General features: G+C 30.9%; 1 protein-coding gene and 1 long non-coding RNA gene across 2 annotated transcripts in view; one reads left to right on the top strand and one right to left on the bottom strand.

Annotated features, from left to right (window-relative positions):
* The first annotated feature begins 1,018 nt into the window (after positions 1–1,018).
* The window catches only part of Scgalpha (sarcoglycan alpha), a 52,317-nt gene continuing 37,146 nt past the window's right edge, over positions 1,019–16,189 (top strand). Inside the window, exon 1 of the mRNA XM_071187984.2 lies at positions 1,019–1,128. Coding sequence (XP_071044085.1) covers positions 1,122–1,128 — 7 coding nt within the window. The 5' untranslated portion in view covers positions 1,019–1,121. The remainder of the gene's footprint in view (positions 1,129–16,189) is intronic.
* On the bottom strand, positions 7,968–12,677 carry LOC147801251 (uncharacterized). The gene is made up of 2 exons (XR_015430130.1): positions 11,348–12,677; positions 7,968–8,239 (listed from the first exon to the last, which is right to left on the bottom strand). It is a non-coding gene; the product is annotated as an uncharacterized LOC147801251 (long non-coding RNA).

Below are 16,189 nucleotides of genomic sequence, written 5' to 3'. Positions count from 1 at the left end.
GATGGACTCACATTTAGCCATCTGGCCACTTCTGATTGACTCTGCCCTGCCTCTAGTCTCCCGATGGCTCTCCATCGTAGTTCTTCAGGCAAATGATGCCTAGAGGTCATTATTACGAATTGGCTATCTCAGATTTTCAATGTCGCAATCACAGTAAAATTTGTGTGCTTTCTCTCAAACTTGGACTTTTATGCTCCAGGCAGATGACGTAAGCCGAGTGCAGCGCCACTAATTTGCATATTGCAATTTTACTCAGCTACTCTTAGTGGACAACATATGCAAATTTTGCACGGTTTGGCTTACTTTTGAAAGAGTTATCGCTATTTTTGTGATTTTTCCTTAATTTATGATAACCAGTGTAGATGAGAAATTAAGCATAGATTTTTGTAATGCATTTTATTTATTCGACGTTTATTTAAAGAAATCATTCAAATATAAAGGAAATACAAAGTTCTAGAGAAAAGGCATAAAATTAATACTTTAAATAAAATATAATAACATACCTAATAAGTAATCTATTATTATTTCTGTGTAAGTTTTATTTAGTAGCATTTTCGAAATGAGCGCGTCATTTTCTGAATAATCGTCAGCCACAAAGGCCAAGGAGTCCTTCTTATTTTGTTTTTTATTCGCTGTATAAATGCTTTTTAACATATTGATTCTAAAGAAAATTATTAATTTATTATGTATTGTGATACCAGAGAATCTATGAAATTTTTATTGTATTCCTAGTTTATTTTTGCGCACTGTCTTGAATGCCAGCCGTTTTATAACCCTAAACTTTGGCGATCAGCTGAAATGGGTGATTGCCAAACGAATTCTATCGCCAAGAGCTTGGATGCCCGATTTTTTGAACGTGAAAATAGCGAATACGATTTATGGTTGGTATAATGTTAAGCAATTGTTGCTCAAATTGTGATTTGTCCGTCTTTATGTTTTGTATTTCTAGATGTGTTGCAGGTTAAGAATATCTTTTCATGGACTAATAAGATTAATCCTTTAAAATCTCCTTCAGCAGCCCCAGTGTGTCTTACGTGGAAGCGATGAAATTGCACGTTATGACCATAATTTGTAGGAAAAAAAATTACTACAAGAACATCTGTTATTAAAGATTTGTGCTGATGCTGGGTACGTATAAGGGTCACATTGCTTGGCTAAGTAGTTCTTAGTGTAACTATTTCACTAACCAGTCATTTATTGTTGCTACCTCACTGCATAAATCTATAGTTGGTGTGTTGTTGCTTATCCTCATAGATCTGACATTAGTCAGATCAACTCAAAAAAGTTGTTGACAGGTATGTACCTCCCAAACCAGAAGTGTAAAATGGCCCATCTTAGGTTGAAAAATATATACCTCTACAAGCATAAAATTATATACTTGAGGTTGAAGAATAATTACCTGAGGTAGAACAAAGTACATTTGAGGTTGATTTATAACAACCAGAAGTGTAAAACGACACACCACAGGTTGATAAATATATACCTCTACAAGCATAAAATTATATACCTGAGGTTGAAAAACAATTACCTGATGTCGAACAAAATACACCTGAGGTAGATTTATAATAAGCTGAAGTGTAAAATGACACACCATAGGTTGAAAAATATCTACCTCTACAAGCATAAAATTAGGTACCTGAGGTTGAAAAATAATTACCTGAAGTCGAACAAAATACACCTGAGGTTGATTTATAATAACCTGAAGTGTAAAATGACACACCTTAGGTTGTTGAATTAATACTTCCACAAGTGTAAAAAAATCCTTCAGGCTGAAACATATATACCTCTGGAGGTATATTTAAGGTATATTTGAGGTTGATTTTGAGGTATTCATTTGCACCCTTTTCAACCTTTACGACGTATTTAAACAACAACCTCCTTTATACCTTTAAAATATACCTCGTTTATACCTCATTTATACCTCGATTTTTTCATAAGGGTTCACACATCACCTCGTAGTCATAACATAAGCGGAGGGATACACCGGAAATTTTCTAAATTTCTTCCGGTTTAAGGACGCTTGTTATTGTTTATATTAGGCCACCCATTCATAAAATGATTCTAAAAAGTCTGCAGTTTCATTATCTTTTATAAAAAGGAAATATTTTTCTTCCAGAAAACGCGTGGCGTAACTACCACTACAAATATTAAAATACCAATTCCCTAGTATATAAGACATGTTAACTTGATTCTATCACGAGGTACCTTTGAATAGATGAAGGTTGACATAGTTGATAATAATTATATCCCCACATTGCGCTGTGGACCAGAAGAAGACCATGATCTTTGGTCAAAATTAAATTTTCAACTAAAATATGGGTAGGCTGTTGTTGTTGTTCATTTACGTCGCACTAGAGCTGCACAATGGGCTATTGGCGACGGTCTGGGAAACATCCCTGAGGATGATCCGAAGACATGCCATCACAATTTTGATCCTCTGCGGAGGGGATGGCTCCCCCGCTTCGGTAGCCCGACGACCTGCACGCGAAGTCGAGCACTTTACGGTATAACAGTTTAACGAGGACCGATACCGCACACCCTCGGTCCCTACGCAGGCTGATCCAAGTGGTCACCCACCCGCACACTGACCGCAGCCAGCGATGCTTGACTTCGGTGATCTGCTGGGAACCGTGTCTTAACGATCAGTCCACTGCGGGACAAAATATGGGTAGGCAGTTTTAATATAGCCCAAATTACGTATTCATAACCATTCCAAACATTATAATTTACTTTTTGAACCGACGATAGTACAATGTAATGAAAAATATGTTTAAAAAAATTTTCTTAAATTTAACTTTTTAATTTTTATTTCAGAAGTATATGGATGGTGTTTTCGACACTAGGGAACGCTGCAAGCTCGGGACTGCCTAAATTTCCGGGTTACTGTTTCAGTTGTATTTTAAAGCCATTATTTGGCATCATTGTGTTTTGAGATTCTTGCAAACAATGTATTTGATTACTTATTACTTATGTTTACAATGCTAACAATACTTGTGCTTACAATACTAAAAGTGTTAACACTAACGTAAGATGGTGCACAGCTTGCAACACGAACAAACAGTAATAAACAAATGGAAAGAGGCCCAATCAAGACTGCCAAAAAAGCGAGTTATTCAAAATCTAGCAACCATTTCACCTTTTTTAATAATAAATAACAAAATAACTAGAACAAATTTTCCCTCCTAACTCCCCAGAATTAAATAATAATGTTAATATCTTATGAAATATGGCAGATTTGAGCTCAGAAATTATCTAATTTATTTCTTTTATTGAAAACAAAATTATCCGTTTGAAAACATCGCCTATCAGAATAACATGTAGTAAGCAGCTGCAAACTTTTTAACCGGAACTAGAGTAGGTCCCGAGCTCGAGATTGTTACTGTTTACATTTCTATTGAAAGCACCATCCATACAGGAATTTCACCTTACTGTTACCTTTTTATCAGAGTAATAAGTCTCAAATTATATTACAATTTTTCAATTTGTTGGATTAGTTAATACTCTTGACAAACTTATAGTTTATATCTTATCATTTGACATTTTACAATGTTTGAATGACTTTCGAAACTTAGTTCCACGAGGTAATTAGCTAAACTTCTTTTTGCTGTCTTCTTTGATGTTTCTTCTTTCGAAAAAACCTGCCCCATTTTGTCCATATTGCAAAGGTGGACTAAATATACCGAAAAACAAAAATTATGTTGTTTTTTTCTCATGTTTTCGCGCTATTTTGTAATTAATTCGTGTTATTTCTTAATATTAATTACTTCGAAAATATAATTTGCTTTTCATTTTTAATGTAAAATTACGAAAATCATTATATTTTCATTGCTATATTTAATTATTTTCTTGGGTGCTTTTAGTGTATTTCAGAATTTCAACTTTGAATTCAATTTACCTGTACATAAAAAACCCCAAATTTTGAAACAAATTTTATCGAAATACTCATACACGAAACCTTGGATGCTGGCCCACTGAGCATTGGTGACCTGCCGACGTGATATGAACTTGTCAACATTGATGGATGGTCCACATTCAATAGTTGATTTGCTTAGAAATATACTGCTCAAAGAAAGAAAGAAAAATCCGGCGAAGTAAATAAAGTCTCCCGGTCCATAAACAATACTGAAGAAATAAAAATAATGAGCAAAATAATATAACCAAAAATATGAAGAAAAAAATAATAATGAGGAAATGCTATAAAAAAAAAATGAAGAAAAATAAAATTGGCGAAACGCGATAAAAAAAAATGAAGGAAAAAAATAATGAACGAAATGCTATGAGGAAAAAAAAATATAATGATGAGCAAAATTGATATAAATAAATAAACAGCATGAATCAACTAGAGGTATTCGTTCATCGAATTCTATCACAGATAAAATTCTGGAAGGGGAGTAATGAGGCGTAACTACCACTACAAATATTAAAATACAAATTCACTAGTATATAAGACATGTTAACTTGATACTACTATCACGAGATATTTTTTGATAGATGAAGATTGACATAGTCGATAATAATTAAGTTCCCACAAACGCATCAGCTTTAATTTTGGACTCCTGATTTGTTTTGCTGCCCGGAGTCTAGAATCTCTCCATATCTATGCTTCAAATCATATACTCGTGAAATCGCAAAGATATATGAGGAAAAATGCACGGCGAGTATAATGGGAATATATATATATATATATATATATATATATATATATATATATATATATATATATATATATATATATATATATATATATATATATATATACACTGCTGGACAATTGCTAAGGACGGATAACACTATCATCCATAGCAACCATAAAATGAAGGGAAGCAAAATGTGGAAAATTAGAATAAGTGCGGGATATAGTAAGAAGGGGTATGCGTATGTAAATTTTTTTGTCCACGTTTGTTCATCACGTGATAGCGCTGATAAGAGCTTTAAAAGTTTTGACGCGTTGTGGAGAGTTGTTGTTTCAAGTCAAATTTTTACAGGAAAGATTTAGTTGACGAACTTGAAATTTTCGGCATGTCTTCCCGATATTACTTAGATGATTTTAAGCGTGGCCGAATTATTGGAAAGATCAAAGAAGGGCGAAAAATAAGAGACGTTGCCAGGGAGTTCGACATCGCTGACGGTGTTGTTTAACGGCTGTGGAAATCTTTTATAACTACTGGAATGTGTAGTAAGCGGCAAGGGGGAGGTCGTGTTAGAAGTAAGACGCCTGCTGAAGACAGATACATCGTCCTATCAGTAAAAAGGAACAGGCGCACCACAGCTCAGCAGGTGGCAAATCAGTTTCTTGCTACCACAGGAAAGCAGATCTCCCGAAAAACTGTTGCCAGACGTTTGAGGGGAGGAGGACTATACACCCGCAGACCTGTTGTGTGCGTCCCATTGACCAGACAGCACCGTACTGCACGTTTGCAATGGTGTCGTGAGCATCACAATTGGACTGAACAGGACTGGGCATGCGTACTCTTCTCAGATGAGAGTAGGTTCAGTCTGTCATCGGATTGTAGACGCCAACTGATCTGGCGCGAGAGTGGTACTGGTTATCGTCCAGAAAATATTCAGGAAAGGGACCGATATCCGACATGCAGGGTCATGGTGTGGGCCAGCATCATGATCAATGGCCGCACGCGCCTACATGTGGTTGCGAATGGGACTATGACGGGCCAACGATACTTTGATGAAGTTCTACTTCCTCATGTTCGTCTTTTCCGTGGTGCTATCGGTGATAAATTTGTTTTTATGGGCGACAACCCAAGTAGCACATAACATTAGATAATATCAGAAAAGCGGCAAAATCTAACGTTATATTACACAACTTGTAATATTAGAAAGATATAAAAGGTCGCTGTTTGCTCAGCCTTTTATAATATTAGATTCAATGCAAACTAATATTATCTAGCGTTCGCCATAATATTCTTTTGCGTTAGTTTTGATGCTATATAATATTAGATTTTGTATTTTCTGATATTATTCTGCTTTTTATTTTTTTGGAGTAAGCAAGAGGAAAATATGGATGGTAGTAGAATAATTCGACGATACAATTTTACTTAATTTTCTGTATTGTTGTGAAGCAGTAAAACATAGAACAGTAGTTTTATGTCATTCCATGCATTATTTACTTAGCAATACAGAAATACTAAATAAAATTATATTAGAGAATTCTGCTACCTTCCATTTTTCTCCTCCTTACTCCAAAGTATATCTTATGTTCAGCTGATTTTTTCGAATATTTAAATTAGGAAATATTTTATTGCAACTTTTATTGATATTTTTTTCTTTTATTCATACAATGGGTTTTCTGACAAATTTTATATCATTAATAATTTTCAAGTCTTTAATTTTAAAATGTACTCTTAATTTTTTTTTTAAAAAAACTGGGTTTATTTTATTAAAATCTTAGTTTAATTTGTTAGTTTGTAATATATATTTTTTTTAAATGGTTTCACAATTATCATTCATTATTTATATTCTGAAATTATATAATAAAAACCACACTATATAATTATAAAGTTATATATTTACATTTGAACTGAGTGGAAATTTAAACTTAAAATTTTTTCCCCTTACAATTGTTCAATTTTTAAGTGGACATTACTTGTAATAATTGGCACAATAAAGAAAAAAATTTAAAAATATTCAAATTACTTACTTCAACAAATTTACACATATTTTTTTCCCCTTCTTTTTTCACTGGAATTGCTAAATGGAGAAGTACTTACGTAACTTTATTCTTTTAGTATTTGAAATTTTATTTAGCAAAACACCTAAAAACAAAACTCAAACGCAAGGTAGAAATTTTTCCAGGGAATGAAACCAGGAAAGCAACTAATATCACGAAAATTACTAATATTTTTTTTTAATAATGTTAGAATAACTTCAGGAATTTTCATCAATTCGATAATTATTTAAAGGTGTTATGTTCTATTAAACTAACAATCTTTGCAAAAAATTAACATAACATTTTAATTTCAAAACTGTCAGTAAATATCATATTATCTAAATTAAATTTGCACAAACATATAATTGCATACAAGAATGAGACGAAAAAATAATAAATTTTTTTACATTATCTTTTAAAAGTTGCCTTTAGTATTAGTGATCAAAATCGTTTTTCTCTGATTATATAGTATGCGTTATGAAGAATTAGCCTTAAAAAAACATATATTATGCATTTAAAAAAGTTGCTTTTGCAAAGAATTTTATGTATAAAAATTTAAACAAGATTCTTCTTTAAGTTGATTTAAATTTTCTGTTTTTACAATAATGTAAATAAATGTTCTGCTAAATTTTAAATATTAAGCCTAAGAAATTTTTACTATTATCATTATTTTACAATTACATTAATTTAAATCTTTGCAAAAATCTATAAAATCATAAAAATCTATATACACTTCTTATCTCAAATTTGAACTGCAAAATTGAAGTTAATAAATACAATGCTAGTAGTATAATTGCTCATAAGTTAGAGTTAATGTTTAACAATGATGTTAAAATAAAATTTCTTCTGATATCTTCAAAATTTCTCGAATTTTCATAATACTTAAACATAAGTATAATGACTAGAATAAATTACACAATGCAGTAGTTAAGAATAAAAAAATAAATCAAATCAAATCATGACAAACATTTCACTACTTAATTATTTTATTTTAAAACAAAACACAATATAAATATAACTTCACTAAACTATAAAAGCAATACATTCTTAGCATCATTGTTTAATATAAGCTTATCAATATTCTTTTGTTAAAATATAAGTTAAGAACACATATTTGTAATTAAATAAAATAAATTTTTTTTCTAAAAGCAACAGTAGGACCATGTGTTATCATTTTAATTATTATTATTTTTAAATTAAAAAAAATTTCAAAACTTTACAGTCATTTCATACAGTTTAAAGTTTTCTTCAATTCAATTTTTTGTTTTTGTGCTACTGAACTATATTTCAGAGCAATAAACTGAAAATCTTTGCTTTACTGAAAGATTTTATAAATTGGTCAGCAGCATCTTTGCATATCACACAAACGAATCGCACAGGGATGCACCTTTCTTCAAACTTTCAGCTCCGGCAGATTTAAAGAGAGCCTCCAGTCGTTTTGTTTTCTGTCAGGATTGAACATATGGCTCCTAGTTTTCTACCAGAAATTAATTTCCATTTGCACTGTACAGCACCCAAGCTCAAAAATGAATGGCTCCTTCCTGGTAGATAAGCTTGTTTATCCAGCAGACGAAGCTAAAATTATAAGAGAAAAAAGTTAACTTTACATTGAAAACACTAAACTTAAACCTCTATATTACTTTATATTGAAAACATTAAATTAGTTAAAGTAAATTTAAAACTATTAAGCATTGAATATTTCTTTAAAACTTAAATCATTTTATTTGAAAATGTTTACAATTTAATGGGTAGATTTCCGTAACAATACCTGCACCAAAAAATCTCAGTATCACCAAGAAAGAATAGAAAATTATTTCACTTATAACGGCCTTCAAATAATAATTTTATTTTTTCTTAATTATTATTTTTTTAAAAAAGAAGAAATTATAGGTCAAAACGCTTAAGCTCTTTTCAATTGAAGTGAATATTCAAGTATATATACAGATACAAAAATATATCAAATTCAATACTTTTTAATTTTTTTTAAAGATTAAGTACAATGACACTTAACTGTTAAAATATTTTTGTACATTCAGGGATGAGAGTAGTCAGAAAGTAAAAAAGAGGAAATCCAAAAAACAAAAAAGAAGAAGAAAAAAAAAGAAGGAAATATATATATATATATATATATATATATATAAACAAAAATTTGACAAAAAAGTGCGATTTTTAAACTTGTAAACCATGTGAATATAAATTCCGATATGAGACTTTTAAATCACGTAAATATGAAACTCTACATCGAATTTAAAAAATGCGAAAATACAAATCATGATTTTTTAATTTTTTTGATCCCGATGCATAATTTTTAAATCGCGCGATATTACAACCACAAAAACGAATCACGATATTGGATTTTAAGCTCACGTGAATACGAATTGCTACATAGGGCTTTAAAAGCTCGTAAATACAAATCGCGATATTGATTTTTTAAATCTCGTAAGTAAGAATCGCACTGTACAATATTTAAATCGCCTGAATAAGAATCGCAACGTTCAACTTTTAAATCAGGTAAATACGAAAATCGAGATTTGATAATAAAATCGAGATTTTAAAAATGCATAAATACAAAACACGATATTGGATTTTTAAAAGTCGTAAATAAGAATCATAATATACGATATTTAAATAGCGTAAATAAGAATCGCAATGTGCAACTTTTAAATCAGGTAAATACGAAAATCGATGATTGATATTAAAATCGCGTGAATAAAAATCAAGATCTGAATTACGAAAATACGAGCTATCCAGCCGACGGATAAAAAATACGGAAAATCTTATTTTCTGTGCTTGAAATCGGAGAAAATAGCTAAAATAAGTAAAAATGCGGAAGGGTTAGCAGCTAGGTCGTAGATTGAATTTTCTGTTTATCTTTGAAAATCGTAAATAAATATAATTATTTTACTTCAATGACTGAATTTAAAAAAAACGGGATATTTATTTAAAAAAACGAAACTTTTAGAGAATCGGAGTTTTTGATAGAAAGGCTGAAATTCGAGAGACAAAAAAAATCTCATCCCTGTATAAAGGTCAACCAGTTTTATCCCAAGGAAATGATTTTTAGAGAAACTTCAGAGGGAGGAAAAGGGACTTCAACAATTTCCCTCCGCGGAAAATTAAATTCCTCATAAAACATTTTAACTTGGGCAAAAAAAAATTTCAGCGGAAATTAGCGGGAAAAATGGAAAAATCTGAAAAAAAAGCGGAAATCCGCGAATCCGCGGAAGAATCTCATCCCTGTACATTGTATAAGCTCATAGAGCCAATAGGAAATGTTCACATTTTTTTTAAGAACTTCATAAATAAAAATTTTAACACCTTTTAAGCACTGTTCTTCATTTAACGTTAACATACTTTGAATAGACCATATTGTTGCTTATTTTTTAACTATTTGCTATCATTTATAAATTAATATAATTAATCATATATCATATATCAAAAACATCTGTCTAATTCATGAAATGAAAATAAAGATATTTAACTCACCATTTTACAATATATTAAACAGGAAATTCAAAAAATGTAACAACAGTGTTCAACTTGTGAATAAAATTTCAAACATTCTAAAATGCAATGGTTTTAACTAAAAAGTAATTGATTAATTAATAATTATTTAAACATGGCAAACTTGTTTACAAAAAATTTATTTTTATCTTTATCGTTGCAATGAAAAAAAATTCAAACTGCAAAACTCTTTTGTGACAAGCCAACAAAAAAAGTGGCGAAAAGTGTTAAATAAACAATTGCTAATTTTTTCCATTGCTTATTTTAAAATTTGATTAATGTAAAAGAACATCAATGTAAAAAGATACTATGAGAATTTAAAATCATCAATTCATGGATGAAAAAATCATATAGAAGGAGAATTCTCTAACAATTCACATATTTCAAAGTTGTAAATATATATTAAATATAGTTCGCCCCTTCCCCCAAATATTTTGACATAGCATTCTTTAAAAGTCAGTATGCATACCCAACATTTGTCAAATATCTTTTTTCTTATAGTTTAACAAATTTTTACAGCATTAGATTATTTCTAATAGGAATTTATTTAAAAAATACAATTTAATCAAAGCTCTACATTCACCATAATCACCATTTTGAATAGACCATATTATTGTTTATTTTTTAATCATTTACAAATTAATATATATAATGATGCATCAAAAACATTCAAATAAAAATCAGTCTATATTTAAATAAAAATGTTTAATTCATTGTTGTACAATATTTCAAACATGAAATTTTAATTAAAATTTCTTGAAGATGAAGAGCTATATCTGAAATTGTAAGGGAAAATTAAATTTACAATGGAAAAACCAAATTTAAAATTCTTAAACAATGAATATTTATTTTAAAGTTAAATTATGCAATTTGAAAATTTTTTAAATAATTTTTAATATCTTTTACAATGAAATTCAATGAGTAAATTGCAGTATCAATACTTGCATCAAAAAATCTTGGTAGAGCCACACGAAAAGCAAAAAGTAACATAGTGGGAAGGAGATTAACAAAAGAGTTTAGCTCATAAACACTCTCAAGCAAACTATCATATGTTTAAGAAAAAAAAAAAAAAAAATTCAAACTACAAAACTCTTTAACCCCTTTTATTAGACCTGAAAATAAATATTCACTATGTGGCAAGCTATCAACAAAAAAAGTGTGAAATAAACAATTGCTTACTTTCGTCCATTGCTTATTTTAAAAATTGTAGATTTTCTTGAAGATGAAAAGCTATATATACTGAAATTTAAAAAGAAAAGAAATTAGATTTTGAAATGAAAAAAAAAACACATTTAAAACTATTTAACATTGAATATTTATTTGAAACTTTAATTATTTAATTTGAAAATGATTTTAAGAAATTGAAATATCCTTTACAATGAAATTAAATGATAAATTTCGGTATCGATACCAGCGTAAAAAAAATTTCGTTAGTGTCACATAAAAAATAACACAGAGGGAAGGAGATCAACTAAAAGAATTTAGCTCATAAGCACTCCCAAGTAAACTCTCAGATATTTAAAAATAAAATCAAATTGCAAAACCTTTTAACTTCTTTTATTATATCAGAAAATAACAACTCGCTATGTGGCAAATCAACAAAAAGAGTGCCGAAAAATATTAAATAAACAAATGCTTATTTTAAAATTCGTATAAGTACATCAATATAAAAAGATACTATAAGAATTCAAATTCATCAATTTATGGTTGAAAAAACCATTTCGGAGAATTCTTTAACAATTCACATATTTCAAAGTTGTAATATATATATTGTCCCTCCCCCCAAATATATTTACATTACATTTAAAAGTCAGTATGCATAACACTTATTTTTTTATTGCTTAATTAAATTTTTAGTCTCAGATTATATGTAATAAATTTATTTAAAAACTTTATTAAACAATAATTATTTATTAGACTAATTGTTATCATAATAATTATTTAATAAATATTTATTAAACTAAAAGAAACATTACAGAATAGGACAAACTCGAAAGGTACAACCCCAGGCAAACATATACATATTTTTGTTTAAAAAAGTTACAAGTTTAAAATCTATTTGGTGATTGCACTTGGCGGGACAAATCACGATACTGAAATATCCCCAAGAAATTTAAATAAAAATGTTTAATTCTTTGTTTTACAATATTTTAGACATGAAATTTTAATACGGTAACAATATTGTTTGTATTGAACGTTAAACATTCTAGAATGTAATGGTCTAAACTGAGCTAAAAGTAGCAGATCATTAATTTTCTAATTGTTTTAACTTGGCTAATTTGTTTACAGACAATTATTTTTATCTTTTCCACTGTTGCAGAAAAACTTTGGTACAGTCGAATTACTTAGCAAACGTTCTTTTACAAGCATATTTTGAACTAATTACATTACTTATTATTTATAGCTAAACAATAACTTAACACAGAAGTCAACTACTATGTGCGAACAATAATGATCACAATTCATAATATAAACTGACTTTATTTGATACATGATTTTTAACTAAAGCAAAAACATTACTTACAATACTTCTTTAACGTTTCATGTAACTATCATTGAAATGTATAAAGTTTTCAAATAATTACTAAATTATAAATACCTTATGTAATTGAAAAGGAAGCAGGTAAGTTCTAACAATGGCGCCGTAAACAAACGAACAGAGGAAGCCAACGAGGAAGAAGGGGGACAAGATTCAACAGTTGAAAAAGTTTTTTGAGTTCAATCGTTCGCAAACTACTACTAATATTATTTTTCGCTTTCTTTGCATTGGCTAAAAATGACATTTTAAGTAATATTTAATTTATTGTTTTCTTTCATAAATAAATGTTTATTTATTAATAATATGGGATAACCTTTCGCAAAAATGTGACGCTGTACCAAAAGTAATGAAATAGATGATTATTTTGAAAGTTCGAATGTTAGATCGAATACTATTTTATTTTATATAATATTAGTTCTAAAATTAGAAGATAGGATTCAAGAGCGTTGCGTTTTCTAGCAGGGCAGTATTATATTGCATCTTTCTAATATTAGATCATATCTTTTTGCTACCTGGGAACGCAACATGTCATCGAACACTCGCTGTTCAGAATTGTTTAGACAGTGAGGGTATTCAACGCCTCGTATGGCCATCACGTTCTCTAGATCTAAACCACATTGAAAATGTTTGAGATGCTTTGGGGAGGCAATTTGCTGGTTGAAACTATCCTCCGACAAACAAGAACACCCTCATCCGTGCACTGACAGAGGAATGGGATAAATTGCCTCAACAGCTGCTGGATAATGTTGTGCGAAGTATGATACGACCTGTAGAATGTTGCATCACACTCCACGGTGGACATATCCCGTACTGACACCTTTCTTCAAGTTGCCTGCTGACATTTAAATGCATTGTTCCATTATTCCGTACGCAGCATCAAATGAACATTTTTTTTCTTTCAGATGTTTCATAGCTTTTGTACTTTCCAGAACAATGAATGTTCTTTATTCTAATGTCTGAACAGTGTGGCAACTATACTTTATCCTACTAGGTCTCATGTCTCGCTTAATGTTATGCTACATTGCAATTTGTGATCCGTCCTTAGCAATTGTCCAGCAGTGTATTAGGGCGTATCGAAAAAATAAAAATTTCTTAGATCTTTTTGCGGTAGTGCGGAAAAGATGTGAACACCCATCATTAAAAATTGTGCGGAATGTCAAAACTCTGGGTCAATATCTTCTGTCGCCTCAGGGGGCCGAAAGTTCCGAAAATTGGACTAAAAATCATTAAATTAAAAAAAAAAATGAACAAACCCATATTTCGTTTATCGGTTTGAGGTAGTGTTTACTAATTGCTATTCTATAACAAATACAACCATAAAAAATTTTAGAATTATATTTTAATATCTCCTGCCGCCTCATCGCCACAAAATTTTGGAAAATGAAGACAAAAAATGTAAGTAAATAAACTTCACACTTACCTCATTTTAATGGGAAGCGAGACCTTATTTTACCTCTTAAACATACAAATGACAAAAGCATTACTGTTTGATATCATTTTTTGTCTCAAATTTTGACATATGTTTTCTGGATTCTAGTATCGCTCTAATAAATCTATCCCTGCTCAGTGGCCCAACTGTTTTTCCCGAAGCTGCTGTAACTAGTTTCACAATCCGCTCCACTACTTGTGTGTGTGAAGGAAATTTAATAAAGTTCCAGATGTCCATTGGCATACCGTCCCTTATCATCTTCAGAAGTTCTTGAGAACTGATCTCTCTGAGAACGGGAGAACACATAACAAGCTTGCCAGTCAATGAGATCTACATAGTCTTCTGCTCCAAAGTTAAGAGCAGGAATAACGAATCTGCGAACACAATTTCTTTCTGGGAGAACTTCCCTTGCCTTAATAATCCACTGAGTTGCAAGGGTCCTAATATGGCACCCCTCATCCGTTAACCAAAAGCATGTTTTCTGGAGCTGCAAAGTAAGCGTTGCGAGAAATAATTGGTTTGATTACGTCACGATACTTTTTAGGCAAGTAGCGAGATGAATTGCCACAGATGTATACTGTCTTTTATGGAATGATGAATCTTTATTCGGAACCATGAGGGTGCGTAGACTCTTAGAATGAATACAACTAAAGTTAGCAACTAGTTTGATGGGTCTAATGTAGATATACATCAATAGATATGTAGATATACCTCATGTCATACCTCATACCTGATGTAGATATGTAGATATACCTCAGTATTCGATTAGCAGTTGGTAGCCAGTGAGCCGAATTCAATGTTCACGGTTCCCGGTTAGCTAGATCTGAACATCAAACGCCAGAACTAATGGCGGTGCAAATGCTTAATAAGTATCTCTGATCTGAACTGAGAGTGGTGGGATCAATATCTGGCATCTCGCATTCAATGCTTTTAGAAGCAACAATTGAAAGCTTTTCGCATCCTTTGAGGTTCCGTCCAATGTCTCGGGTGAAAGATGTGGGCTCAGATGACTTGCCGTCAATGGACTCAAATAGGTGTCGTAATGGCAACTCGTTGAAATGAAGTAAGCAGATAATCCATTGCACTGCTCTCTGAAGTTTCAATTCAAGCCTACGAATTACGCCATTAAACACTTCTGTGTTCACTACGGTGCCGTCACACCCGAGAACAAAAAGGTTACTAAAATCATCCAATAAATCACCTGTTACATATTCGTAAATGTTATTAGATATATGAAGACTAGATCCACTTACAGGCGTAACATGTCCCATATGTGCGTTGAATCAGGCTCCGATAGAATACAGTAATGAGCTTTTACAATTGTTCTTTAGAACTGCTTGCCCTCGTATGTTTCTGATGTTAAAGTTTTGTCATGTCGTCTATCAAAATAAAGGCCATATATAGTGGAACGATTTTCATTTGATTTTGAGACAATTTCTTTGTATATTCTCGATTTTTCCCTCCATATTTTATTTTTGTCTCTAACGAGGCTGGTATGTGAATCCGATATTAAACTCAAATCTTTCATAACACGCCATGCTATAGCAGCCGTGGTTCTGTTGGATACACCATATCTTTGACTGACAAGAACTGTCAAAATAGGGTTCAAAATAAGGTTGTTCTACTTTTTTTGGCAGAGCGCCAAATCCAGTATGTCTCGATTGTGCATTGTGCAAACAGTAAACAGTTATACAAAAAAGTACCAAAATGCGTCGAAATTTCCAAAATTAGATGACGATGAGGAGGCAGGAGATATTAATCTGTAATTCTAAAATTTTTTATAATTGTTGTTTTTAAAATATTGTAACTTTTAAGTGCTACCTCAAACCGATCAACAAAATCTGTGGTTAAGTACTAATTTTTGTATTTTAATTATTTTCAGTCGAATTTTAGGAACTTTAGGCCCATTGAGGCAACAGAAGATATCAACCCAGAGTTTTAAGATTCCGCTCATTTTTTAATAATAGGAATTTACATCTTTTCCGCACTACCGCAGAAAGATCTAAGAAATTTCGATTTTTTCGATACGCCCTAATATATATATATACGGATG

This window comes from Parasteatoda tepidariorum, chromosome 11 (genome assembly GCF_982258835.1).
Source record: "Parasteatoda tepidariorum strain Cologne lab strain chromosome 11, Ptep-v5.0, whole genome shotgun sequence".
NCBI classification, from domain to species: Eukaryota; Metazoa; Arthropoda; class Arachnida; order Araneae; family Theridiidae; genus Parasteatoda; species Parasteatoda tepidariorum.
The sequence above is the reverse complement of the archived record's forward strand: the minus strand, read 5'-3'. Positions and strand labels throughout refer to the sequence as shown.